At 37.4% G+C, this 23,306-nt stretch overlaps 1 protein-coding gene and 1 long non-coding RNA gene across 5 annotated transcripts in view; one reads left to right on the forward strand and one right to left on the reverse strand.

Moving 5' to 3' along the window:
* Positions 1–23,306, reverse strand: part of BMP2K (BMP2 inducible kinase) — a 116,322-nt gene that overhangs the window by 7,079 nt on the left and 85,937 nt on the right. For 2 of the 4 annotated variants that reach the window (XM_081583962.1, XM_081583984.1), the window contains exons 13-15: positions 22,350–22,534; positions 21,438–21,595; positions 14,340–14,450 (exon numbers count right to left, since the gene is read on the reverse strand). In XM_081583962.1, the coding sequence (XP_081440088.1) occupies positions 14,340–14,450; positions 21,438–21,595; positions 22,350–22,534 (454 nt within the window). The remainder of the gene's footprint in view (positions 1–14,339; positions 14,451–21,437; positions 21,596–22,349; positions 22,535–23,306) is intronic. The other 2 variants (XM_081583973.1, XM_081583995.1) reach the window with 1 other exon arrangement.
* LOC145543234 (uncharacterized) lies at positions 2,324–23,210 on the forward strand. Its single transcript, XR_014080567.1, has 3 exons — positions 2,324–2,768; positions 5,291–5,453; positions 23,034–23,210. It is a non-coding gene; the product is annotated as an uncharacterized LOC145543234 (long non-coding RNA).

The raw sequence follows: 23,306 nt of genomic DNA on the forward strand, positions 1-23,306 counted from the left end.
TCTCTATTCCCTCTTGTTCAAATTTGTTAGCAACTTCCCTTTCAGGAACATCTCCTTAAACACAGATGCTCCCCAGGGTCCTAACTTTGACTGCCTTTCTCCCTCTGTATGTCCTCCCCTGGGTCCTAACTACTTGCATGTTAATCAACATTTATACCATAATGACTGGATCTCTAATAGTTACCATGCATACTCACTTACCCTAATCACCTAATACTCTCTTATCATGAATATATATATATATATATATATATATTCTACCATTACTTTAAACTCAGTAATTTCAAAAGAGATCATCTTTTCTCTTAAAATGTGCTCCTCACCAGTTCCCTCTAAAGTAATGAATAATATCTCCATCTACCAAATTCGGCAAACTAGCAGCGATCTGGAAACCATCTTCCCCTTCCCATCAGTGTTTTTAAAATCTCAAGGATCTGGTCCCTCTTCTCCCTCCACCAGCTGTGTATCCCACCCTCTCCTTATCTTCACCTAGCAACTCCTCAGGCTCTAAACTTGCCTGCCTGCCTCCAGTCCCATATCCCTAAAAGCAGATCCTCTACTGTCACCAGAATGACCTTGCTGAAGTACTCATCACGTGACTACTGCTGAAAACCCTTCGGTGTCTCTCTAAAGTCTCCACCCACAGCCCAACACGAGGGCCCTTCTCTACCTGGCTTCTGTCCTCCGACACTGTGAGCCTCAAACCCTGATGTCTCCCACGGGTGTTCCTTATTATAGCCACACCGAAACTCTCCCCACTCAAATTCAGGAACTGAATAGATGTGGACAAGGGTTTTGGGGCTCTCTTGCTATCTAAACTGTTACGGTTTACTCTCAAAAACCAAGGAACCTAATAGATCTGGGGATCAAGGAGCACTGTGCTGTTTTAACCTCTCACACATGGTAATACTGGCCCTCGGCATGAACGCCCTTCTAGCACTCCACTCCCACCTGACTTGCCCAAGGGTACCTGGCTGTATCCTAAAACCTAGCCCATGTCAGAGCCCTTTTGAGGCACCCCTCAAAAAACACCCATATTTGGTCCTCTTGATGAACTTTGTACAAGCTTTAATTGTAGCACCTACTTTAGACACTGGCCTATTTATCATTTACCTCTTAGATCACTCCCTAGTGCTGTGCTGAATCAATCAATATATGTTAAGCAAAACAAGTAACTACTATAAGCTCACAGCTACAGACATACATATCTAATACATTCAGAATACACTCAAAAAGCTACATAGAAAAAGAAACTTCACGTTCACAGTTCTTAGCTTAGAATCCAGATTCAACAAAACATTCTATAGGGTAGTTGGTTATTTAGTTGCTAAGTCATGCCCCACTCTCTGCGACCGCTTGGACCATAGGCTGCCAGGCTCCTCTCTGTCCATGGGATTTCCCAGGCAAGAATACTAGAGCGGGCTGCCATTTCCTTCTCCAGGAGATTTTCCTGACCCAGGGATCGAACCCACGTCTCCTGCATTGGCAGGTGGATTCTTGACTACTGAGCCACCAAGGAAGCTCTTTACTATATGATATATACTGAGCATAACACTGGTGAATAAAATAAACATGGTCCCTGCCTTCAAGAGTTTCAGAGAGTATAAAGAAACCTAAATTGTGACTAGCGCTCTGAAATAACAGAGCAGAGGTGTTTAAGTCGTGGGGCAGCGGGGAAGGGTGCATGAAACTAGTCTGGACAGTTGCCCAAGGCCTCCCTAAGGAGATGACAGTTAAGACAGTTATGTGAGGAGAAGCCAGCCACACAGAGGGCAGGCAGAGAGGTGCTCCAAGTTAACAGCTACGGCACGTGTGAAGACCAAGTCAACAAAGAGGGCGGCTGGCATGTTTGAAGGACTGAAAATACATCAGTGTGCTCAGAGCACAGTGAACAAGGGCGATACTGCTCAAGATGAGGGAAAGAAGGGGAAAGGACCAGATCGTGAGGGTCCCTCTAAGGCCATGATAAGAAATCAGGGTTTTGTTCTAAATTCAGTGTGTAGTAGGGAACTGTTATGAATTCTTTAAAGTGCAATGATCAGATTTAGATCTCAAAAAGATTAAGTGACTGCCATATAGAAAAAAAGACTGAAGGGGGTGGCTGCAAAAGTACCGATCAGGGAGAGGAAATTGTCATTCAAGTTAGAAGTTGGGCTTCCCTGGTGGCTCAGATGGTAAAGAATCTGCCTGCAATGCAGGAGACCCAGGTTCAATCCCTTGGTCAGGAAGATCCCCTGGAGAAGGAAATGGCAACATACTCCAGTATTCTTGCCTGGGGAATTCCATGGACAGAGGAGCCTGGCAGGCTACAGTCCATGATGTCACAAAGAGTCAGATACAACTGAGCAACTAACACCAAGTTAGAAGTTATGGTGGCAGGGAAAACAGAAGTGGCAGAATTAGAGATTGGAGAGGAAAACTCTGGATGGATGGTAATGCCTTTAATACAGAAGCAAAGAGTCAAGAATACAGTGGGAAGTAGAGGAGATTACCAAGAATTTGGTCTGGACACAAAGCTTGAAGTATCTATGAGACATTTAAGTGTGAGCAAAGTATCTGTGGCTTGAGCACCATGGTTAGATTCTGGCTGGAGAAAATAGACTTGGGAGTCATCACTATACAGAGAGAGGCACAAGTCTGAAGGAAATCGCTGAGGAAGAGAGTGCAAGAGGAAAAGGGATCCATCACTCAGGTATAAAACATTCAGAAGTCAACAGAGGAACCTGCAATGCAAACAGGAAAGTGCCAGAGAGGAGGACCACAGCCAGGTGAGTGCCATGTTGCCTAAGCTGAGAGAGGAAAGTGTCCCCACAGCAGGGAACTGACAACAGAGCTGGGGTCCAATAAACTGAGGATGGAAATGGCCACTGGCTCTAGTCAGCTCACGCAGGTTGTTGACAACCTTGAAGTAGGGGGTGGGGAGGAAACCCAGTGGGGCTGAGCAGTGAGGGGGAGAGAAGATTCAGAGATTTCCATCAGTTACACTTAAACACAAATATAATCTTCACGTATTATTCATCTGCCAGTTCCCTGAAACCAGCCAAGAGCTATATGCTGTATCTTTACATATTCATAAGCTTATCTTAAATCCTAAGAGATTAAAATCAAGTCAAATGAGGATTCTCACTTGACTTCTCCATATAGGAGACTTCTGATATTAAAAAGAAAGCTTGCTTTGAGATTAGCCAGAGCACTTATACCGTAACGACTGGATCTCTAATAGTTACCATGCATACTCACCTACCCTAGTCACCTAATACTCTTATCATGAATATATATACATATATTCCACCATTACTTTAAACTCAGTAATTTCAAAAGAGACCATCTTTTCTCTTAAAATGTGCTCCTCACCAGTTCCCTCTAAGGTAATGAACAATATCTCCAGCTACCAAATTCGGCAAACTAGCAGCAATCTGGAAACCATCTTCCCCTTCCCACCAGTGTTTTTAAAATCTCAGGGATCTCAAAGCAAAAATGTAATGGCAAAGACTTGCAACCATCCCTCACTATCTTTAGTGGGATAGTCCCTCTAAGAGACATGCTAACATATTACTCCTCAGGCGACTTGCCCACCACAGAGAGCCACAACACGCACCCCTCATTCCTGCTTGCAGCCACCTCCAGGAACAGTCCAATATCTTCCCTAAAGTGTCTTCTGCAGAATGCTATTCCTATAAGAAGAACCTAACAGTTCTGTGGTCTCAGGCAGCTGAGGATACATTTATAATGCAACCACCCCCCAGCACCACTTATCCGGAAAATGCTCATCAAACCAAAAGTGCGGACATGTTGTACACAAAAAAATGTGACTTAATGAAACCTAGTTTCCCCAATTTCCTTCACTACGAACACTTCTATTTACACGTTAACACCCATTAACCTTTATATACAATTCTGCACAAAGCACTCAGGGAAAATGCTGCTCTATTAATTCCCCTGGAAAATTTTCCATTTCTAGGGCACAGAGTTCTGTTCCTAGAAGTCTTCTGGAACATTTAACTCAGGACAGAGGTCCTCCAACTGACCTTCTTTTGGTATTCTTATATTAATTCTAGTCTTCTAAATTGTTTCCTTCACCCAAATTGTCAACATTGCTTTCCAAAACACATCTGTCACTTTCTACTTCCTACTCTGCCTTTTGTCAGCTTCTCAAAGTTGTATTAATACAGACTGTGTATTTCTTTGTAAAGTGCTATACAGATTTACCTTTTAAATTGTCAGTATGTATGTAAATTTGTAGGGATTCCACTTACCATTTTTAAAGCATCTTTACAGGTTTCAATATAGTCCATTAGTAATTCTGATCGAGATGTAACAAAACACTGTATGTGTAACATTTAACTACAAACCTCTAGAATGAACCTCTAGGTTGTTTCTAGTTTTTCTGGATTTTAAATAGAACTATGATCATGCACTTTTTGAGAGGGGGGGGGAAAGCCTGTTTTTACTAATAATTTCAGTTTATTGATTTATTGTTATTCCTTCCTTATGCATGATTAATACACAGCTAATAAAGTTAACCTAGTTAACAGGTTAACTGTTAACTACTAAGACCACAGCTAAATCCTCTAGTCTGTTCCCTCATATATGAGGGAATACATATTATCATATTACAAGAGAATAATACAATAATAACAGGTTCTATTTATAGGACTATTGTAAAGAAAGGACTTAAAATAGTGACTGACACGTGAAAAGCACTTGATAAAAGTGTTTAACTGTCATCTCCAGGACAAAGCCAAACTCAATAATCTCACACATCATACTCCAACTTCCCACCCACTTTTCTGGACTCAATGGTTGAAGACAGACTTAAATGAGAGGGAAGAGTAGGGAGAGGATACAAGAGGGTGCAATTCTATGGATAATTCAAGAGTGACTCAGGTCCAAGCAAATAAGCAGGCAAACAAATGTATATTCACACACCACAAGGGTGCATTTTGGATCCTGGAAACTGTATCTCTGGTTTTTAAATAGCTATAGTTAAGAGGACAATATAGGAAATTGAAAGGAACGCTTTCAAAAAGAACATGAAAAGACACATGCAATGATCTATCCTGGCTTTATGGTTTCAGATTACATTTCTGAAAAGTATGGGCAACTGGGGAAATTTCTGGTTGGTGTAGACAGACTGGTTTTTTCTTTTATCGTCACTCCTTCACAAAACTAAAACAAGCAATCAAAAATATTTTCCAAATTCCTTTTTTCTCCCATATGATCATAACCCACCCTGATCCTGCTGAAATGTTTCTCTGCTTCTTCATCCTTCCATTCCTTCCTAACCTAGCGGGGAGACAAGAGCAGCAACAGGCCTCTCTACCAGCATCCTAAGAGCAACGCAAATACTAAGCACCATGAAGCCCAAAGTTAAACACAAGCGGTCACTGCTCTGCACCAACCCTTGCTAGGGAAAAGGTAAATTCCAAAGCTGCAAGTTTCAGCCATCCCAGGTAAGGTTTTACTCTCTGTAGCAACAGCCATCTACTTAATTGTCCTCTCTTTGATGCAAAACGATAAAAAAACTGAGAAAGAAATGGAAATTAAAGGAGGGAGGGATTAATGAGAGATTGGGATCGACCTATACACACTACTATATACAAAATAAGTAACTAATTAAGTCTTACTTTATAGCACAGGGAACTCTACTCAGTACTCTGTAACGGTCTTTATAGGAAAAGAATCTAAACAGTAGATGCATGTACACATATAACTGATTCACTTTGCTGTGTAGCAGAAAGTAACACAACATTGTAATTCAAATATACTCCAATAAAAATTTTTTAAAAATAATTTCAATATATTCTAAGACTTCTAGTCCTGTTCCACAGGCACAAAAGACTCAAAATAAGAATTACCAAGTTATAAAATTGGTTACCAACTGTACAATTTATAGTGCTTTAAAATGTAACTTCACAGCTGAGTGCCATCAACTTTTTCAACCTATTTCTTTGCCTAAACATATTCCTGTAATTAAATAATTCAGATATTCCTACTGCTTGCTCTTGGTGCCAGATTGCTTTTTCTAAGTTGTTAGAGCAAATATTACACATTTGATTTGCTACAAAATTTAAATCAGGATTATTTCACTGCTTAAGTTAATTTCCCAAAAGGATAGCCTAAATATGTTGCTTTATAATTCAATATATCCCAAATCCTAATAATCCCTTTATTTACTGAGATTTGTATTATTAATGTAAAAATGGTTGGTTTTCAGGTAGGTAGAAGGGGAGTTACAGTATTTTCAATAACCACCAGGAACATGTATTTAAAGCATAAACAAATGTCTATAATGTGTTCAGGATCACATCTCAGCTACATTCTTCTCCATTAACTGATATCGGTAATACACCGTAAAATGTCATTTACTAATTTTTATTTTGGGCTCTTAGTAGCACAGTCTTCTTTCCTTAAACTAAATATAGTAGATTTGCTGGCTTCCAGTCAAGGTACTTTTTTTCTCCACTTTGTGCCTTGGAACTATAAACTGTAAAAATTTTAGCTTTTTGAGTAATCCTCATCTTTTGAGGTTGGGTTTGATTACTGGAAACAGCCAAAATCAAATTGGAGCCAAATCCTGAGAAGAGGGTGAGTGACTAAGATAGACAATGCAGATGCAGGTAAAGTGTGAAGAACAGCAATGACTTTATGAAGTCTAAATTCTCGTGTGGCATATGAACTTGTCTCTTCAGGGAAATTCCATGTATTGGGGGAAAAAAAAATCATGGAAGTCACCAAAGTGTCAAGAGAACCAGTACCTATTGACACACATAAATTCTCACTGCTTTATAGCTTAACATACCTCTGTATAAAATGTCAAAACAATAATTCAAAGCTAACAAAATGGTGCTTCAATTCTTTAGTACTATGCATAAAATAACAAGTATTTACTAAATAAGTTAAATACCAAATTAACCATTTGGTAACTGCCCATATCAAAATCCAGTTGAGCTGTTCCAAATCCTGAAAGATGATGCTGTGAAAGTGCTGCACTCGATATGCCAGCAAATTTGGAAAACTCAGCAGTGACCACAGGACTGGAAAAGGTCAGTTTTCGTTCCAATCCCAAAGAAAGGCAATGCCAAAGAATGCTCAAACTACCGCACAATTGCACTCATCTCACATGCTAGTAAAGTAATGCTCAAAATTCTCCAAGCCAGGCTTCAGCAATAAGTGAACCGTGAACTTCCAGATGTTCAAGCTGGTTTTAGAAAAGGCAGAGGAACCAGAGATCAAATTGCCAATAGCCGCTGGATCATCGAAAAAGCAAGAGAGTTCCAGAAAAACATCTGTTTATTAACTATACCAAAGCCTTTGACTGTGTGGCATCACAATAAACTGTGGAAAATTCTGCAAGAGATGGGAATACCAGACCATCTGACCTGTCTCTTGAGAAACCTGTATGCAGGTCAGGAAGCAACAGTTAGAACTGGACATGGAACAACAGACTGGTTCCAAATAGGAAAAGGAGTACGTCAAGGCTGTATATTGTCACCCTGCTTATTTAACTTATATGCAGAGTACATCATGAGAAATGCTGGGCTGGAAGAAACACAAGCTGGAATCAAGATTGCCGGGAGAAATATCAGTAACCTCAGATATGCAGATGACACCACCCTTATGGCAGAAAGTGAAGAAGAACTAAAGAGCCTCTTGATGAAAGTGAAAGAGGAGAGTGAAAAAGTTGGCTTAAAGCTCAACATTCAGAAAACTAAGATCATGGCATCTGGTCCCAACACTTCAAGGCAAATAGATGGGGAAACAGTGGAAACAGTGCCAGACTTTATTTTTTTGGGCGCCAAAATCACCGCTGATGGTGATTGCAGCCATGAAATTAAAAGACGCTTACTCCTTGGAAGGAAGGTTATGGCCAACCTAGATAGCATATTTAAAAGCAGAGACATTACTTTGCCAACAAAAGTCTGTCTAGTCAAGGTTATGGTTTTTCCAGTGGTCATGTATGGATGTGAGAGTTGGACGGTGAAGAAAGCTGAGCGCCGAAGAATTGATGGTTTTGAAGTGTGGTGTTGGAGAAGACTCTTGAGAGTCCCTTGGACTGCAAGGAGATCCAATCAATCCATCCTAAAGGAGATCAATCCTGGGTATTCATTGGAAGGACTGATGTTGAAGCTGAAACTCCAATACTTTGGCCACCTCACGCAACGAGTTGACTCATTGGAAAAGACCCTAATGCTGGGAAGGATTGGGGGCAGGAGGAGAAGGGGATGACAGAGGATGAGATGGTTGGATGGCATCACTGACTCGATGGACATGGCTTTGGGTGGACTCCGGGAATTGGTGATAGACAGAGAGGCCTGGCGTGCCGAAATTCATGGGGTCGCAAAGAGTTGGACATGACTGAGTGAATGAACTGAACATATCAAAATATACAGCATACTTCCCTCCCTTCATCAAAGTGTCCTTTGATGATTCGTGTTCTCATTTGGAGTCAGGTATCACTTAGTGTTTCAGTCTCCTCATCTGTAAAGTAGGAACAGCAGGAGTGTCCGCCTCAAGAGGACTGCAGCAGAGATTAAAGTGAGAGTACAGGTAAAGTGCTTGCAAGAGTGCTGGCACATCGTAGGTGCTCAGTAAAGGGCTATCTTATTGTGCTGTCTTATACCATCATTTCATGATTATGGAGTACCTACTACACACTGCTAATGGTTCTGAGAAATGAATCAGAGAATATAGTAACTAATACTATCCTGAGTGAGAATGAAATGCTGAGGGGTTTTCATACATGATTTCTTAACCCCCACCATTTAAGCTTCCACAATAACACTAGGGTGAAAATGCTCTGTAAGCTAGCTTTGCTACAATCTGTCCCCTTCAGTCTTATGAACCACATCTTCAAAAATGTTCCCCTTGCTTTCTATGTCAGGTCACTGTCATGACTTCCTACCATTTTGAAGATACGCCATGTTACCAACCAACCCTCATTCCCTGGCTTTCTCGTTTCTCTACTTGTTTCTTTCTTTTGTGATCTTAATCCTGTTTCATAGTTTCAACTATATGTTAAAAGCAAAAAACAAGAGATTTTTAAAGACAAGTCCAATCTCTTTTAACACAAAAGTAATTTGAAATTAGAGAAAAGCTGTCCTTAAACTTGTCCAAGTTTAAGGCCCAGTTACTTCTCTGCTGATGACACTAGTTTAAAACTCTCTTCTGTAAATTCTACAATTAAACTACCAGGAGAATATCATCACCAGCAAGCATTCAGTACAGCTTAGAACTGACCCCTTACAAAACATAACCACAAGCTTGGCTTATGTTTCTTTTATACTCCCCTTCACAAAGCTACGCCTGAAAATTTTTTTAAAAAGAAACAAAAAACTAATGGAATGAGAAGGGCATTGCTTCTATTTCAGCAAACAGTGTTTGTTGAACACTATGATAAATACCTTAATCATATAGGGTTTCCCTGGTAGTTCAGCTGGTAAAGAATCTATCTGCAATGCAGGAGACCCTGGTTTGATTCCTGGGTCAGGAAGAGACCCTGGAGAAGGGACAGGCTACCCACTCCAGTATTCTTGGACTTCCCTGGTGACTCAGATGCCAAAGAATCCTCCTGCAATGTGGGAGACCAGGGTTTGATTCCTGGGTTGGGAAGATCCCCTGGAGAAGAGAACGGTTACCCACTCCAGTATTCTGGCCTGGAGAATTCCATTGACTATATTGTCCATGGGGTCGCAAGGAGTCGGACACAACTGCGTGACTTTCACTCACCATAAGGTTAAGTTCTAGAAATACTATAAGGCTTTATCAACAAATGAAAGCACATACAACTTTACAAAATCCATGGAAGACAGATATCCAAAAAAGCCTCAATTTCCTTACATACGGAATGAGGAAATAAAGGCAATAATGGAACTTACCTGATAGAGCTAAACATTTATAAAATCCATCTTATCTAGTGAAAACTCATTAAATATTAGGGTATGTGATAGAAAATTTATATTAGATTACCAAAGTACACTTTGATAGTGAATTCATTCAACAAAGTATTATACAGCATACAAAGATATGATTAATTCCTGACTTCAAGGAACTTATCATTCATTTAAACAGTTGTGAAAGTGTGTTAGTTGCTCAGTTGACTGAGACTCAGTTGCTCAGACTCTTTGCAACCCCATGGACCACAGCCCGCCAGGTTCTCCTGTCCATGGAATATTCCAGGCAAGAATACTGAAGTGGGTTGCCATTCCCTTCTCCAGGGGATCTTCCCAACGCAGGGATTGAACCCAGGTCTCCCACATTGCAGGCAGATTCTTTACCATCTAAGCCAACAGTTGTGAAAAACAAATACTAATCTGATTCTAGTGATCTGGAAAATGACTGAACAGGTAAAAACCATTAGGAGATTCTGAAAAACAAGCTTACCTAACCAAATGAATTCAAGAACATAAACCCACCAAATGAATATAAGAACATGAATTCATCTATTCCAAGCTCCAATTTTCATAAAAAGATATTTCTAGATATTAAAATTTCAAAGACACCATAGTCTTTCAGTGTCCAAAAGAGGATTCCAAACTCAAAAGCTAATTTGTCAATTTTCATAGACTTTCATACACTTATTAGTATTTTTTAAACAAATACTTTGTATAAAGAATGAAATCCTAGTTAATGCCACACTATATATATATATTTTTGTTGTTGTTGTTTTTAATTTCTTGACTGAGCCACATGACATGTGGGATCTTAGTTCCTCAACCAGGAATCAAACCCACACCCCTTGTGTTGGAAGTATAAAGTTTTAACCACTGGACTGCTAGGAAAGTCCCAATGCCATACTATTTTAAATATTGCAAATGTATTCCTAAACCACACAAATGAACCTTTATATAAATTGTGTCTACAGTTTTCTACATAAACCATATAAATAATTTTAAAAACTTAAAGTATTTAGAATACGTCCAAAACAGTGTGGAGAGAGGGAAATATTTGCATCTTACCATTCATGTTACCACTCTTTTAATCAGGTTTCCATCTTTGAGAGGACAGTTCTTTCACTTATAAAGCAGGTGGTACATTTTTAATCATATAAGAAGCTTCCAGTTTCAAGAAAATTTTGATGTTCTTTTCCTTGCTATCGGATTATAGAGGATGAATGGCTTGAAACGGCTATTGTAATTACATGCCTTCTGTTGTCTCATCATTTAGGGTATAAGGGAGGAGCTGTAAGACTTGGAATTGGAAGCATACTGCCTGCCATCATTTCTCAGCAATTTACCCCACCAGACGCAAGGATTACTGGATTAGAAGGTTTTATCAAAATCTGTACAATTTCTCAGAACACGAACCAAACAACAAGGCCTGAATATAAGAAGAGAATCATACTAGATGTGAGTAATATTTGCCAGCCAGATTAAAAATGCCATAGAACTGACATTTCTATTATGTTACTCCTAATACTGTAGGTTTTCATTTAGAACAAGATACTCGACACTTGGAAATCAAGATGGTGGAGGAGTAGGACGTGGAGTCCACTTCTTTCCACAGTACATCAAAAACCCATCTACAAGTGCAACAATTCACACAGAATATATACTGAACACTGGTTAAAAAAAAAAAAAATTGCAACAGTTTTATTTTGCTGCTATTTACAGAACAGAGTTTAGCATCAGACAGAGCTGGATTCCTAATTATAAACTATCTGACCTTAGGCAAGTCACTTGCCCCCGCTTCAAAGCCTCAGTTTCCATTGTGTGTATATAGTAGGATTCAACAATAGTAACCACTGCTGACACTGTGGAAGAGGAAAATTCTTGATTTTCAAGAATCAGTACAATCTACAAGTTCTAATTAGAACCTGAAGGTAGGGAGCATTCCAAGAAAGTGCTCACAATAAAAGACTGTACTTGATTTCTTATAAGTTGCTCATACTTATGCATTATAGAATAACTTCATAACTCATATTCATATGTGGAGAAATAAGAGCATCATCCATGAAATTAAAAGACGCTTGCTCTCTGGAAGAAAAGCTATGACAAACCTAGACACCATATTAAAAACCAGAGACATTACTTTGCCAATAAAGGTCCGTCTAGTCAAAGCTATGGTTTTTCCAGTGGTCATATATGGATGTGAGAGTTGGACCATAAAGAAGGCTGAGTGCTGAAGAATTGATGGTTTTGAACTGTGCTGTTGGAGAAGACTCTTGAGAGGCCCTTGGACTGCAAGGAGATCCAACCAGTCAATCCTAAAGGAAATCAATCCTGAATATCCATTAGAAGGACTCATGGTGAAGCTCCAATATTCTGGCCACCTGATGCGAAGATCTGACTCATTAGAAAAGACCCTGATGCTTGGAAAAGTTTGAAGGTAAGAGGAGAAGGGGTTGACAGAGGATGAGATGGTTTGATGGCATCACCGACCAGATGGACATGAGTTTGAGCAAGCTCCAGGAGCTGGTGATGGATAGGAAAGCCTGCGGCGCTGCAGTCCATGGGGTCGCAAAGTCAGACACGAATGAGTGACTGAACAACAACAACGATTTCAAGGAAAAAATTAAAAAAAAAAAAGAATCATTAGACTCTAAAGGTGTAAACAATACACCTCATCATGGCTTATATAATGACCCAGCATTTGGACTGACAATCTGTAATAATTTATGTTTCAATAAGTGTTTGCTATATATGATGTGACCTTTCCCATCCTCAAATTCTATTTAACTTCCTATTAGATAACAAGATCCAAGAGGTAGGTTAAGGTTAGGGAGAGTAAGGAAAGTTCACCAAACCTAATTAAAAATGAAATGCAACACAAGAAATCTAGAATTTCATTGACAGAATTCTTCAAACTCTGTATGTTTCAGAAGTTGAGGCTGTTTACTAAAATTAGATAGTCCATGCTGTAACTCACAGAGCCACACATCCCACGTTAGTATACACACAATGATGTCTCAGGGAGAAGGAAGGCTGGGTGCATTTCAAGACCAGGAACGAATACCATGCTTTTAACAGATATGTATATGTGTATACTGTACTGAATACTGGTAGTGAATGCTTTAATAAAAATAGAAATGGCACTGTTAAAACAGCCCTTGGTGGGGGAACAGCTACATAAATGGTCTATACTTTATGAAAAGATTTCATTCAGTAGTTAATTAGCTTATTATTACTGGAACTCTGTACTACTACTGGCTGGATAGCAGCTACAAAACTTATCGAACACTAAGATTTTGGAATTCAGTAGTAAGTAGTAAAAATACTATTTAATAACACTACCAATAACAACAGCCACAGCAGCAACCAACACTGAGGATCTTTGTGTTTTCTATAAACATGCTCTCATTTAATCCTTTCAATACTCTCATCAAGTATCTAGTATCATCCCCAATTTAAGATACAAGAAAAGAAACCCTCCAGGAAACACTCTTAGTTACTGTGTTGTGTTCTGGATAACCAAATCTGAAAGGCCTCAGTACATTATCAGAAAGCCTGAACACCTATTTCTCATTTTGGTTTTATATTCACAATGTTTTTCTTTTGTTACTGCTCTCTCTTATATGAATTTTTCTAAATGGTAGTGACGAAGTCACATATGTAACTTGCCTAAGTGAGAAATAAACAAAACAGAACCAAAGAACATGGTAGACAATTACCTTGAATATATTCAACAAAACCTTTACCTTCTGGTAAAGCATGATTTCTTCCACTGCATTTCCTTTCTCTAAGATTAAACTCAGTTTTTCCACTATAATATAACCATGCACACAAATCCATTTATGCCAAAGTGGGATCCTATTCCATCCTTGTATTTTCAACAGTGTTTACTAGGCAATTACTTTGAAAATATTACTGTAAGTATTCTTAAATAGTAAATAATAACAATATTTAAAATCTGGATTGAAATCAAAGAAGGAATAAGAAGAATAGAATAGGTAATTTGTTACAAGCTGTGACAAACAGAAAATCACTAATACTTTTTAAATGCAGCTACAAGAGAGCATGTATAAAATAGCAAACAGGATTTTTAAGCAAAAGTTAAATATAAAAATGTCTTTAAATGTATTTCAAGTATATAAAAGGGGGAGATATTTTCATGCATGAAAACAGTATCCAATGGTAAAGGTAGAAAGAAAACAGTTAATATTCTACTACGCAAATCAGCATTTTTAGGTGTCAGCAAAAGGCACAAATTAAATAACCCAACGGAAAGAACATTAGGAAAACTAGGATGGCTAGAGGCTAAAATAATTTTCTGTTCTACTTTCAGTAACTAACATCTGATTTCTACTTCGATTTTATAATAAGGGTTTTTGCCCTTGTTACTACTGTTATTCTTGTGTGTTTTTTTTAATGATAGGTGATGATGTTACATACGTAACTTGCCTGAGTGAGAAATGAAAGGAACAGAACCAAAAGGATCCTCTGGAGGATGGTTATATGGAGCAGAAAGTGGCTCTACATTCTTATCTGAGGATGCTCTTTCCTCGAGCCTGTCTGCAAAAATAAGATGAAACAAAACAAAAAATAAAATAAAAACAAAATGATCTTTAAATTTTAAAAAAAAGTGGCACACAGTACAAATAAAAGTGAAAATTAAACAAAGCAACAGCCTTCTTGAAATATGAGATTCAAAGTTCATTTGTTTAAATATCAGGAGGCAGTCCTGAGTTTAAACACATATCTGTTGCTACAAAGACGAGTTTAAACAGTGCTAGATTTCACTAAATATACTTAACCTAACAAATAACTTAGCTTGACTTATTTAAACAACAGTTGTCTTTAACTTGTAACTTATTAGATCTGAAGTTAAACCCCAATTATTAAACAGAGACATATTTGGCAAACTTTCTCTAAAAATACACATAGAAAAAATACAAATAGTCATTGATTCATAAAAGAGGTAAATCATATTTTTCAATAGCAATAAAATGTAATTCACTGTATGTTAATTCATTTTGTGTTATTGTTCATTTCTCATATTACTTGGTTAAACCATCCTCACACATACAAATATATATAGACATTTCTCTACTAAATTAAAAGCCTTAACAGAACTCAGTTTTTTCATTCAATAAATAGTTGAGCATCTACTATGTGCCAGGCACTGTTCTACAGCATGGGCATACAATAGCAAACAAAAAGAAGACTCCTGCCCTCATGGAGGTTACATGCTGGAAGAACGACTAATAAGAAAGAAACATGAGGAATACAGACTTAAAAACAAAGCTAGAGAGAAATATGTAGAGCAAGATAAAAGGAAATAAGGGAGCGGGCACAGGTTGCAGTAATAAATAGAGTGAAATGGAGTGATGCTAACAGGTGCCTGGTGAGAAAAGATTCCCAGGAGGCGGAAGTGGATTCCTGGGGAAGAACACACCAGGCAGAGAAAGTGCCAGAGCAGAGGCTCAAAGGTAGGAGCAGGTCTGGTATGTTTGAAGATTTAGTGTATCCTGACTGCCTAGTGGTGATTATTTTTCCCTGCCCTTAAACTGCACAACGCAGGTACTTTATCAGTTGACAACTTCTGGATTTCTGTAAAATGTCTCTTTAGCCTCTGATTCTTGATAATCAGACCCATTCTACCCTTACAGACATTTTAAGCACTCCCAAGACTATTCTTTTCATGTTTGAGGAATTCTATGGGTAAACTGGCTTCTTCCCAGGCCAGGTGGCTCAGCAGTCAAGAATCTGCCTGCCAATGCAGGAGATGCAGGAGACATGGATTCGATCCTGGGTGGGGAAGATCCCCTGGAGAAGGAAATAGCAACCCACTCCAGTATTCTTGCCTGGAAAATTCCATGGACAGAGGAGCCTGGTGGGCTACAGTCCATGGGGTTGCAGAGTCAGCCAGGACTAATCGTCCATGCACATGCGCACACACGTACACACACACACACACACGCACATGCGTAAAATATGCTGATTTCATGTGAGTTCTAAGGGATGGCAGGATGGGGAGGGAAAATCCAGATAGAATTAGACTTCTCTAAAAAGACTTGTAACTGCAGAGTGAGGTAAAAAGCCCCAAGTTAAAGCAGCATTCTCTTAGGTAAAAAGCCCCAAGTTAAAGCAGCATTCTCTTAGGACTGCTGCTGCTGCTAAGACACTTCAGTCGTGTCCGACTCTGTGCAACCCCATAGATGGCAGCCCACCAGGCTCCGCCGTCCCTGGGATTCTCCAGGCAAGAACACTGGAGTGGGTTGCCATTTCCTTCTCCAATGCGTGAAAGTGAAAAGTGAAAGCGAAGTCGCTCAGTCGTGTCCGACTCTTAGCAACCTCATGGACTGCAGCCCACCAGGCTCCTCCGTCCATGGGATTCTCCAGGCAAGAGGACTGGAGTGGGGTGCCATTGCCTTACAGTGCTTCTCAAATTTAATGTGCATTCTAAACACCTGGGGAGTTGTTAAAATGCAGATTCACACTGGATGATTCTGCAATGGATCTTGAGATTCTCAATTCAACAGGCTCCCAGATGCCAGGACACTGCTGGTCCAGGGAGTGCAGTTTTGAGAATGCAAGGCCCTCGAGTCTATCGTATCTTGAAAATACTTAATTATTGCTATGGACAACTGATCCTTAAAACACATTTATGATACAATTATCAATCTTATGGCTAAAACTAACTATTAATATCCACATGAAACTTCAGGTTGTTTAAATTTTTACTTAAAATTTTGAATGAAACACTAATATTTTAAGGCAACAAATCTGACAACTATAAATAAAACTTTCAAAATTCAAGAGGTTATTTTCAAATCCAATACAGAAATGGAAAGCAACGAAAATTCAACTTAGATGTTCTTTTTCTAAATATTCACTGTATCCTTAATTCAGGAAATCAGTAACAAATGCTGTTTGTACTATGAAAAAATACAAATGCTACCATGTACGAGTAGTATTTTTTTATATATCGGGTCCCCATAATTAAAAATGTGAAGATACCGTTCTGTACAAAGCTCACGTATCCAATTATTTCAAAACAGGAAGCAGAATAAACTCACTATCAAGTGAATCATGTTCTTATTGTTCCACAAAACAGGATAAATTTTTCCAAGGACTTTTTTTTAAATTATTTAGACTTCTAATAGTTCACATGATAATCTGGATCCCAGGGCACAAAATAAAAAATATACATATTAATTTTTAAAACTATCAACTACATATAAATAAAAACTAGTGAAATGGTATGTAGAGTTACTTTTCAAATACACAGTCACCCCTAAAATGTATTTAAGCTCCATTTTCAAAGAACTTTTGTTTTCTTTTTCTGAATTGTTTTCTTTTCATTAGAGTAAAACAAGCTTGATTTGTAACTTACCTGTTCCTGCCTTCACAAAATATTTGTGCTGAATGAAGACAGTATTTTTCAAGCATTTTAATAGATACAGATGGCAAAAACTGACAATTTTAAAATTTTAGATTCAAATTATATTCCATAATATCATCAGAAAATGAATATACTCTAAAAAGTTAATTCAACAGCTTATATGGGTGGATAATGGCTTGAACAGCCAAAAGGTTAAAGAATAACATTTAAAAGTAGAGTCATCATCTGATACTTTGACACCGTTCTAATATGCCTGAAAAGTTCTGTTATTCTGCCCTAAAAGAACAGCAATAGTTCTGAATCAGGTCAAAATGGTGAGAGTTAATGTTTTACCACAAACTAGCTTTATATACTGACGTTAATATCTATTTCATGGAGAAGGAAATGGCAACCCACTCCAGTATTCTTGCCTGGGAAATCCCATGGACAGAGGAGCCTGGCGGGCTACAGTCCATGGGGTCACAAAGAAGTCAGACACAACTGAGCAACTGAACAGTTGTGTAGATATAGTTTTGATGTAGTTACAGTTTTGATGTAGAGTTAGTTGTAAAAATAAAGGTTAACTTGAATAAGGAAAAAAATATATATATATATATTTCATACTGTGGCTTCAGAGGAAAAAAAAAAAAGCACATTCAGTAGAATATGCAAAGGAGCCACAGACTTTAGTTTCTTCTACTCTTCCTTTTATTTTGATGCAATTTTAAACAGAAATATATAATAAATCCATAAACAAAAAATATATCATCAAATATTACTTTTAATTAATGTGTAGACCTACACAACTTTTCAAAGGCAAGTTAAATTTTCCCAAAGCAAACACCTGTATTCTAATTAGTGCTTAATGTATTAAAGATTATGACAATTAGATTTCTAAAGTTAACATATGAATCTGAATGCTTTGATACAAAAGACCATGAAAAATACAAGTTTAAATTTTAAAAAAATATTGAGACTAGCTTTATTAATAATGCTTAATTTCAATGTAATATTTTGGTCTTAAATAGGAACAGGTTAAAAATTCCAAACCATAAATATTGTTACACTGAAAGCAAAAGCAAGAAGAATTTGACTCATATTTTATATGTTAACTCCCTTTGCCAGGGGGATTCCACTGTTTTCTTAAAAATGATTTTAAAAATGGGTTTTTTAATTAGCAATTACTAATATCTTAGAATTTTAATATCTCAAAATCTTAGAATTACTGCCTGCAAAATACACACAAGGAGAGTACTTCCTAGACAGTACATCTTTTTTTTTTTTTTTAAATAAATAACCACATACTATTTTAAAAATAAAACTTCAAATGGTAGTGTTTTATTCTGAACAATCGTTATATGGGCAACGCCAGTATTTTTAAGGTCCAAACATAAAAGTATTCAGTTTCTCACTGGAAAGCTTTCATAAGCCAAATATAAAAAATCTTACAAGACTTTGAAAAATTGTTGATAAATATCTGTGCTGATAAAAAAAAGATAAATTTGGTATTTCAAATTCATTGGTAATTTATTTCTTCAGTTTGGAAAATGTTGATAGAGACAGAGGAACCAACCAGTAATGACCAACAATCAATTTTCACGACACCATTAGTGTATTGAAACTCAAGGTTCTAGAACAGATCCATCTGTGTAATTTAAATCTTATCAGGTAGATCAAATATTAGATACCTTATTGCTTGTGAGTGAAAGGAGTGCTAAAGATGACTCAGTTTTACAATTAAGTCAAATCTGGGAGGAAATCTTTCTAAACTGTATTCTAAACATTATTGATTTCTTCATAAACTTTATTAAAGACATTTCACTTTTTTTGAACCCCATTACTGTGACTATCAACTATTAGAGCTTCCCTGGTGGCTCAGTTGGTAAAGAATCTGCCTGTAATGCAGAAGACCAGGGTTAGATCCCTGGGCTGGGAAGATCCCCTAGAGAAGGGAATGGCAACCCACTCCAATATTCTTGCCTGGAGTATTCAATCTCTTTCCATGCTGTCATAAATCACTTCTGCTGTTGACATGTTTGCCCACAAAACCCCTTCCATTTGTTTCTTTCATTGCCAGCTGAGAAACCTGACAGTTTAGATATAATTTTAAAATGCTTGTTACAGAAAAATAACCTCAGAAATAAGACCCCAAAGACTTACACAGAAGGTAAGAAAAGTGGAAGTGGCATTTATGGAGTGCCAAGACTCTTTAAAGACATTATTGAACCTTCTTGACAACCCTGAGATAAGCATTATAATCGGTTTATAAATGAGCAAGTGAACAGCAGTTAAGTGACTTTACAGAGTTAAACCTAGTTAAATGGCATGGCCAGGTATCAGAATTCATGCTTTCTGGTGCTATGTGCTAATTTAAATTAAGTACATCATCCTTGTGGCAATGAATTCAATAGCTCAGGAACCATCTAGGCAGTTTTCCAAATGACTGAGCTGTTTCCAAGTCTGACCTTTAGATAAAGTTCCTCCTGCACTTTCATTTGGAACGTAATATCTTTTCATAACTAATACTGCAGTGAACTTTGACCCTCTTTGGCTTACACATTTGTATACAAATACATACACAAATTACACATGTGAGCAGACCTTAAAGCTTGTAAGCAAATAGCTGGTTAAGAGTTTTACAAGCTAAATCCAATTTTTATGACATATACATGAATATCTGTATGCCATGCCTGCCTATGCAAAGTAGCTAACACTTGGTGTCATCATAAATTCTAGGGAGCTTAGAATAACATTTTTATAAGGTACAGAATAATGTGAATACTTTACCCATTCCATAAACTGATTTATTTTTTAAAACAGTGTGGAGAGGAGTTTTTACCCAAAGAGTAGAAAATACTGATATAGCAAACCTTAATTACTATCCTGGTCAGAATACATTAAAATGAATATTTTATCTTTTGCTTTAAAAATAATCCTATAAATTACAATGATTGTTTACCCCCATATCTCCCTACCATCTCCCTAAAGGAAAGAGATACTTTTCTTTTTTAAAAACCTTGCTTTTTGGACCACTCAACATAAATTGTAGGAAAAATGCCAAACAAAAAATGCTGTGGTTTAAAAATAATTTTTTTAATGAAAAAGATTGGTTTTACCAAAGTTAACAAACCTTTATTAAAGGCTCAGAACTCATTTTTATATCTGTATTTAATCAATTTAATTCTTCATAATCATATAACCAATAAGTAAAATACAAATTTAAATTCCAAACAACTATTCTTACATGAATTCAGGGCATTTATAAACTTTAACATAAAATATATATCAATTTACAACAAAGTACTTCACCTAATAAATGTTCTCATAAGGCCAGTTACCTGAAACAAAATAGAAACTAGGAACTGTAACTAATGACCTTTTCACATGCAAAATGGGGAAAAACACTTGGCACATGCACTCATGCACTGCACACACACCCAAGACTCAGAAAACTGGTAATTATCTTAAGACTTCAGGAGTGAGTTTTCGCTACTGTTTCGCAAGCTCCTCAAAACACTCCACACATCTCTTTTCCAAAAAATAATTTCTAAAATATGTATGGTGAGGTTTGGCATATGTATTAGGTAGTTTAATAAAAGGCAATGACTGCAAGTAAAAACATTGAGATATCTGATTTAAGATGGTAAAGAATTTATTTCACTTTTGCCATACCAGGATAACAAAGCAGCCCTTTTATGTCACCACTCATTCAAAGGGCATTACAAAACATTAACATAATGTAGTAGCCCATGTTTTCTTTCAGGCACTTTCAAAGGGCATCTCAGACCCACAATATCTTCTAATGAGTGTGCAAGAAAACAGAGCTGCAAAATGATTAGTAAGGCAAGATACTAATGTCTCCCTTTTTATTTGAACATTAACTTTCCATTTTTTGGAGGTTTCTGAGTTAACATTCAAAGATATGCAGCATTTAAGTGTTAGGAATCAACATATTATCAGTAATCTTGGGTTTAATAGCTACTATCAAGCAACTGATTTCTAATGCACACAAGATAGTATGATAGTATATGTAAAAGAAGATGGCCTGAATTTTGCCCTCAAATGCACAAAAAGAATTTTCTCTTTATCATCCCAAAACAGTCTTTGGCCTTGCTGAATAATTATAGAGCTGTTATTTTACTGTGAAGCAAAATAAGCCTTCAAGTGTCCCTTACTTGATCTGAGAAGGTCAAATTCTCTGTCCAACAGTTCCTCTTCTGTTAACTTGGAGAAATTGTCCTCTCCAAAAGGATTCCACCCTGACATATCAGGTGGGTTACTGATGTTCTTCTGATTTGTCATATTTGCAACTGCCTCTTTACCAGCAACTGACCTAGAGTAAAAATTAAAAGTGGAAAAAAAATTATAACTGAAAAGTTTAAAGTGTCCTAGTTCATACTTTATAAATACCTGATAAAGCAGATCATTTTATTATGATGGAGGTGGTAGATAAGGGCATGCACTGGGAGAGGGACCACATGGGATTTGCATCACCTCCATAAAGGTCACTAGCTGTTCACCCTTGGGCAAGTTCCCTGACCTCTGTAGGTCTCAACTTCCTCATCTGTGAAACAGAAGAAGCAGTATCTACCTCATAGGGTTACTGAGAAGATTAAATGATTTAATACATGTAAAGCAAAGAGAACATAAATAAATAAGCCTTCAATAAATATTAACTATTATTATCATAATGAATAAACCTTAAAGTGAAAATCAGTTGCCATAATAGTACCACTCTAAAATCACTACTGAATAAAGTGATTTTATGTCCTGGTTGGTTATGCTGAGACACCACAATAGCTTTCCTTTTGACAATAATTTTCCTTTTACTTTTCTTAGCCTTAAATGCTGCTGGATGTTGCTAAGCCTTATTTGCAGACAGCAGTTAGCAAAATTAACTGATGAAAACAGAAGAAGGATGGAGGCGCACAGGGACCAGAAGAGAGGACTAGTAAGAGAAAAGGGGGAACTCGACAAAAAGATGGGCTCTAAATTCAGGAGCCACTTGAACTGATGAAATGACTCCACTCCATGATAACACCCACTCCCACAATGATTTCCTTTGTAGTCAGTGGAAAAATACTTGCCTATTGGCACTATAAGAGGAGTCCATCATGGGTGCAACCTGAGCTGGAAGTGATGAAGAGTAGGACACTAAGCCTGGGGAGAACTCTTGAGGGGAGGTGAGATACTCTGGTGATGCCTGTGGTTGAGACTGCTGATGCTGAGCGAGCATCTGCTGCTGCAAGAAAGCCTGCTGATACTGCTGCATCTGAAACAAAACATGCCATCACACAAAACATGCCATCACACTAAGCACTATCAGCAATGCACCTACTTACTTCAGTGCACCTATTTACTTTACTCCTTCCTTTTCACACTGGCAACAATCAAAACTGGAAACAACTTTTATCTGAAGGAGCAGCTTCTACAGAACACTACAACAAGGTGAAATAAATCTATTTAAGAAGTTGTTTAACTGGACTTATTGTAGTGATCATTTTGTAATATAGACACACAACAAATTATTACATTATCTACCTGAAACTAACATAATCTTATGTCAATTATACCTCAATTTTTAAGAAACTGGAAAGTTAGGCTCACCTGGCAGGATTCAAAAATTCTCCTTTAAATAGTTTAAGAAAAAAACAGTACAGTAGTTTAAAGTCACTTGGTATGGTGGTTGCTATAAAAAAAGGTCAAACTATTCTCTGAAGCAAATGCAATTTTCATTTGGGCTTCCTTCCTTTCTTTTTTTTATTCAATAGACATTTGTCAAATGAAAGAAACATATGACAAGATATCCTGGGTAAGCAGTCATCTTATACTATGAGACAAGAGAAAAATACTATCAGTCAATTATGATCTGCCAAATCCAGGTTCAACCCAATGTAAAACTGCTTGAGCATACATAACTGGCTTTGATAAAATATATGTTCATTAATTAACTTGAGTTAATTCTGAATTATTAAATTCTAGAAAATACTATTCACACTGAATTTCAACACTGGAGCGTATACTCCAAAAGCAACCTCTAAAAA

The sequence above is a fragment of the Giraffa tippelskirchi genome, chromosome 1 (assembly GCF_054371585.1).
Source record: "Giraffa tippelskirchi isolate mGirTip1 chromosome 1, T2T-mGirTip1v1.2.pri, whole genome shotgun sequence".
Classification (NCBI taxonomy): Eukaryota; Metazoa; Chordata; class Mammalia; order Artiodactyla; family Giraffidae; genus Giraffa; species Giraffa tippelskirchi.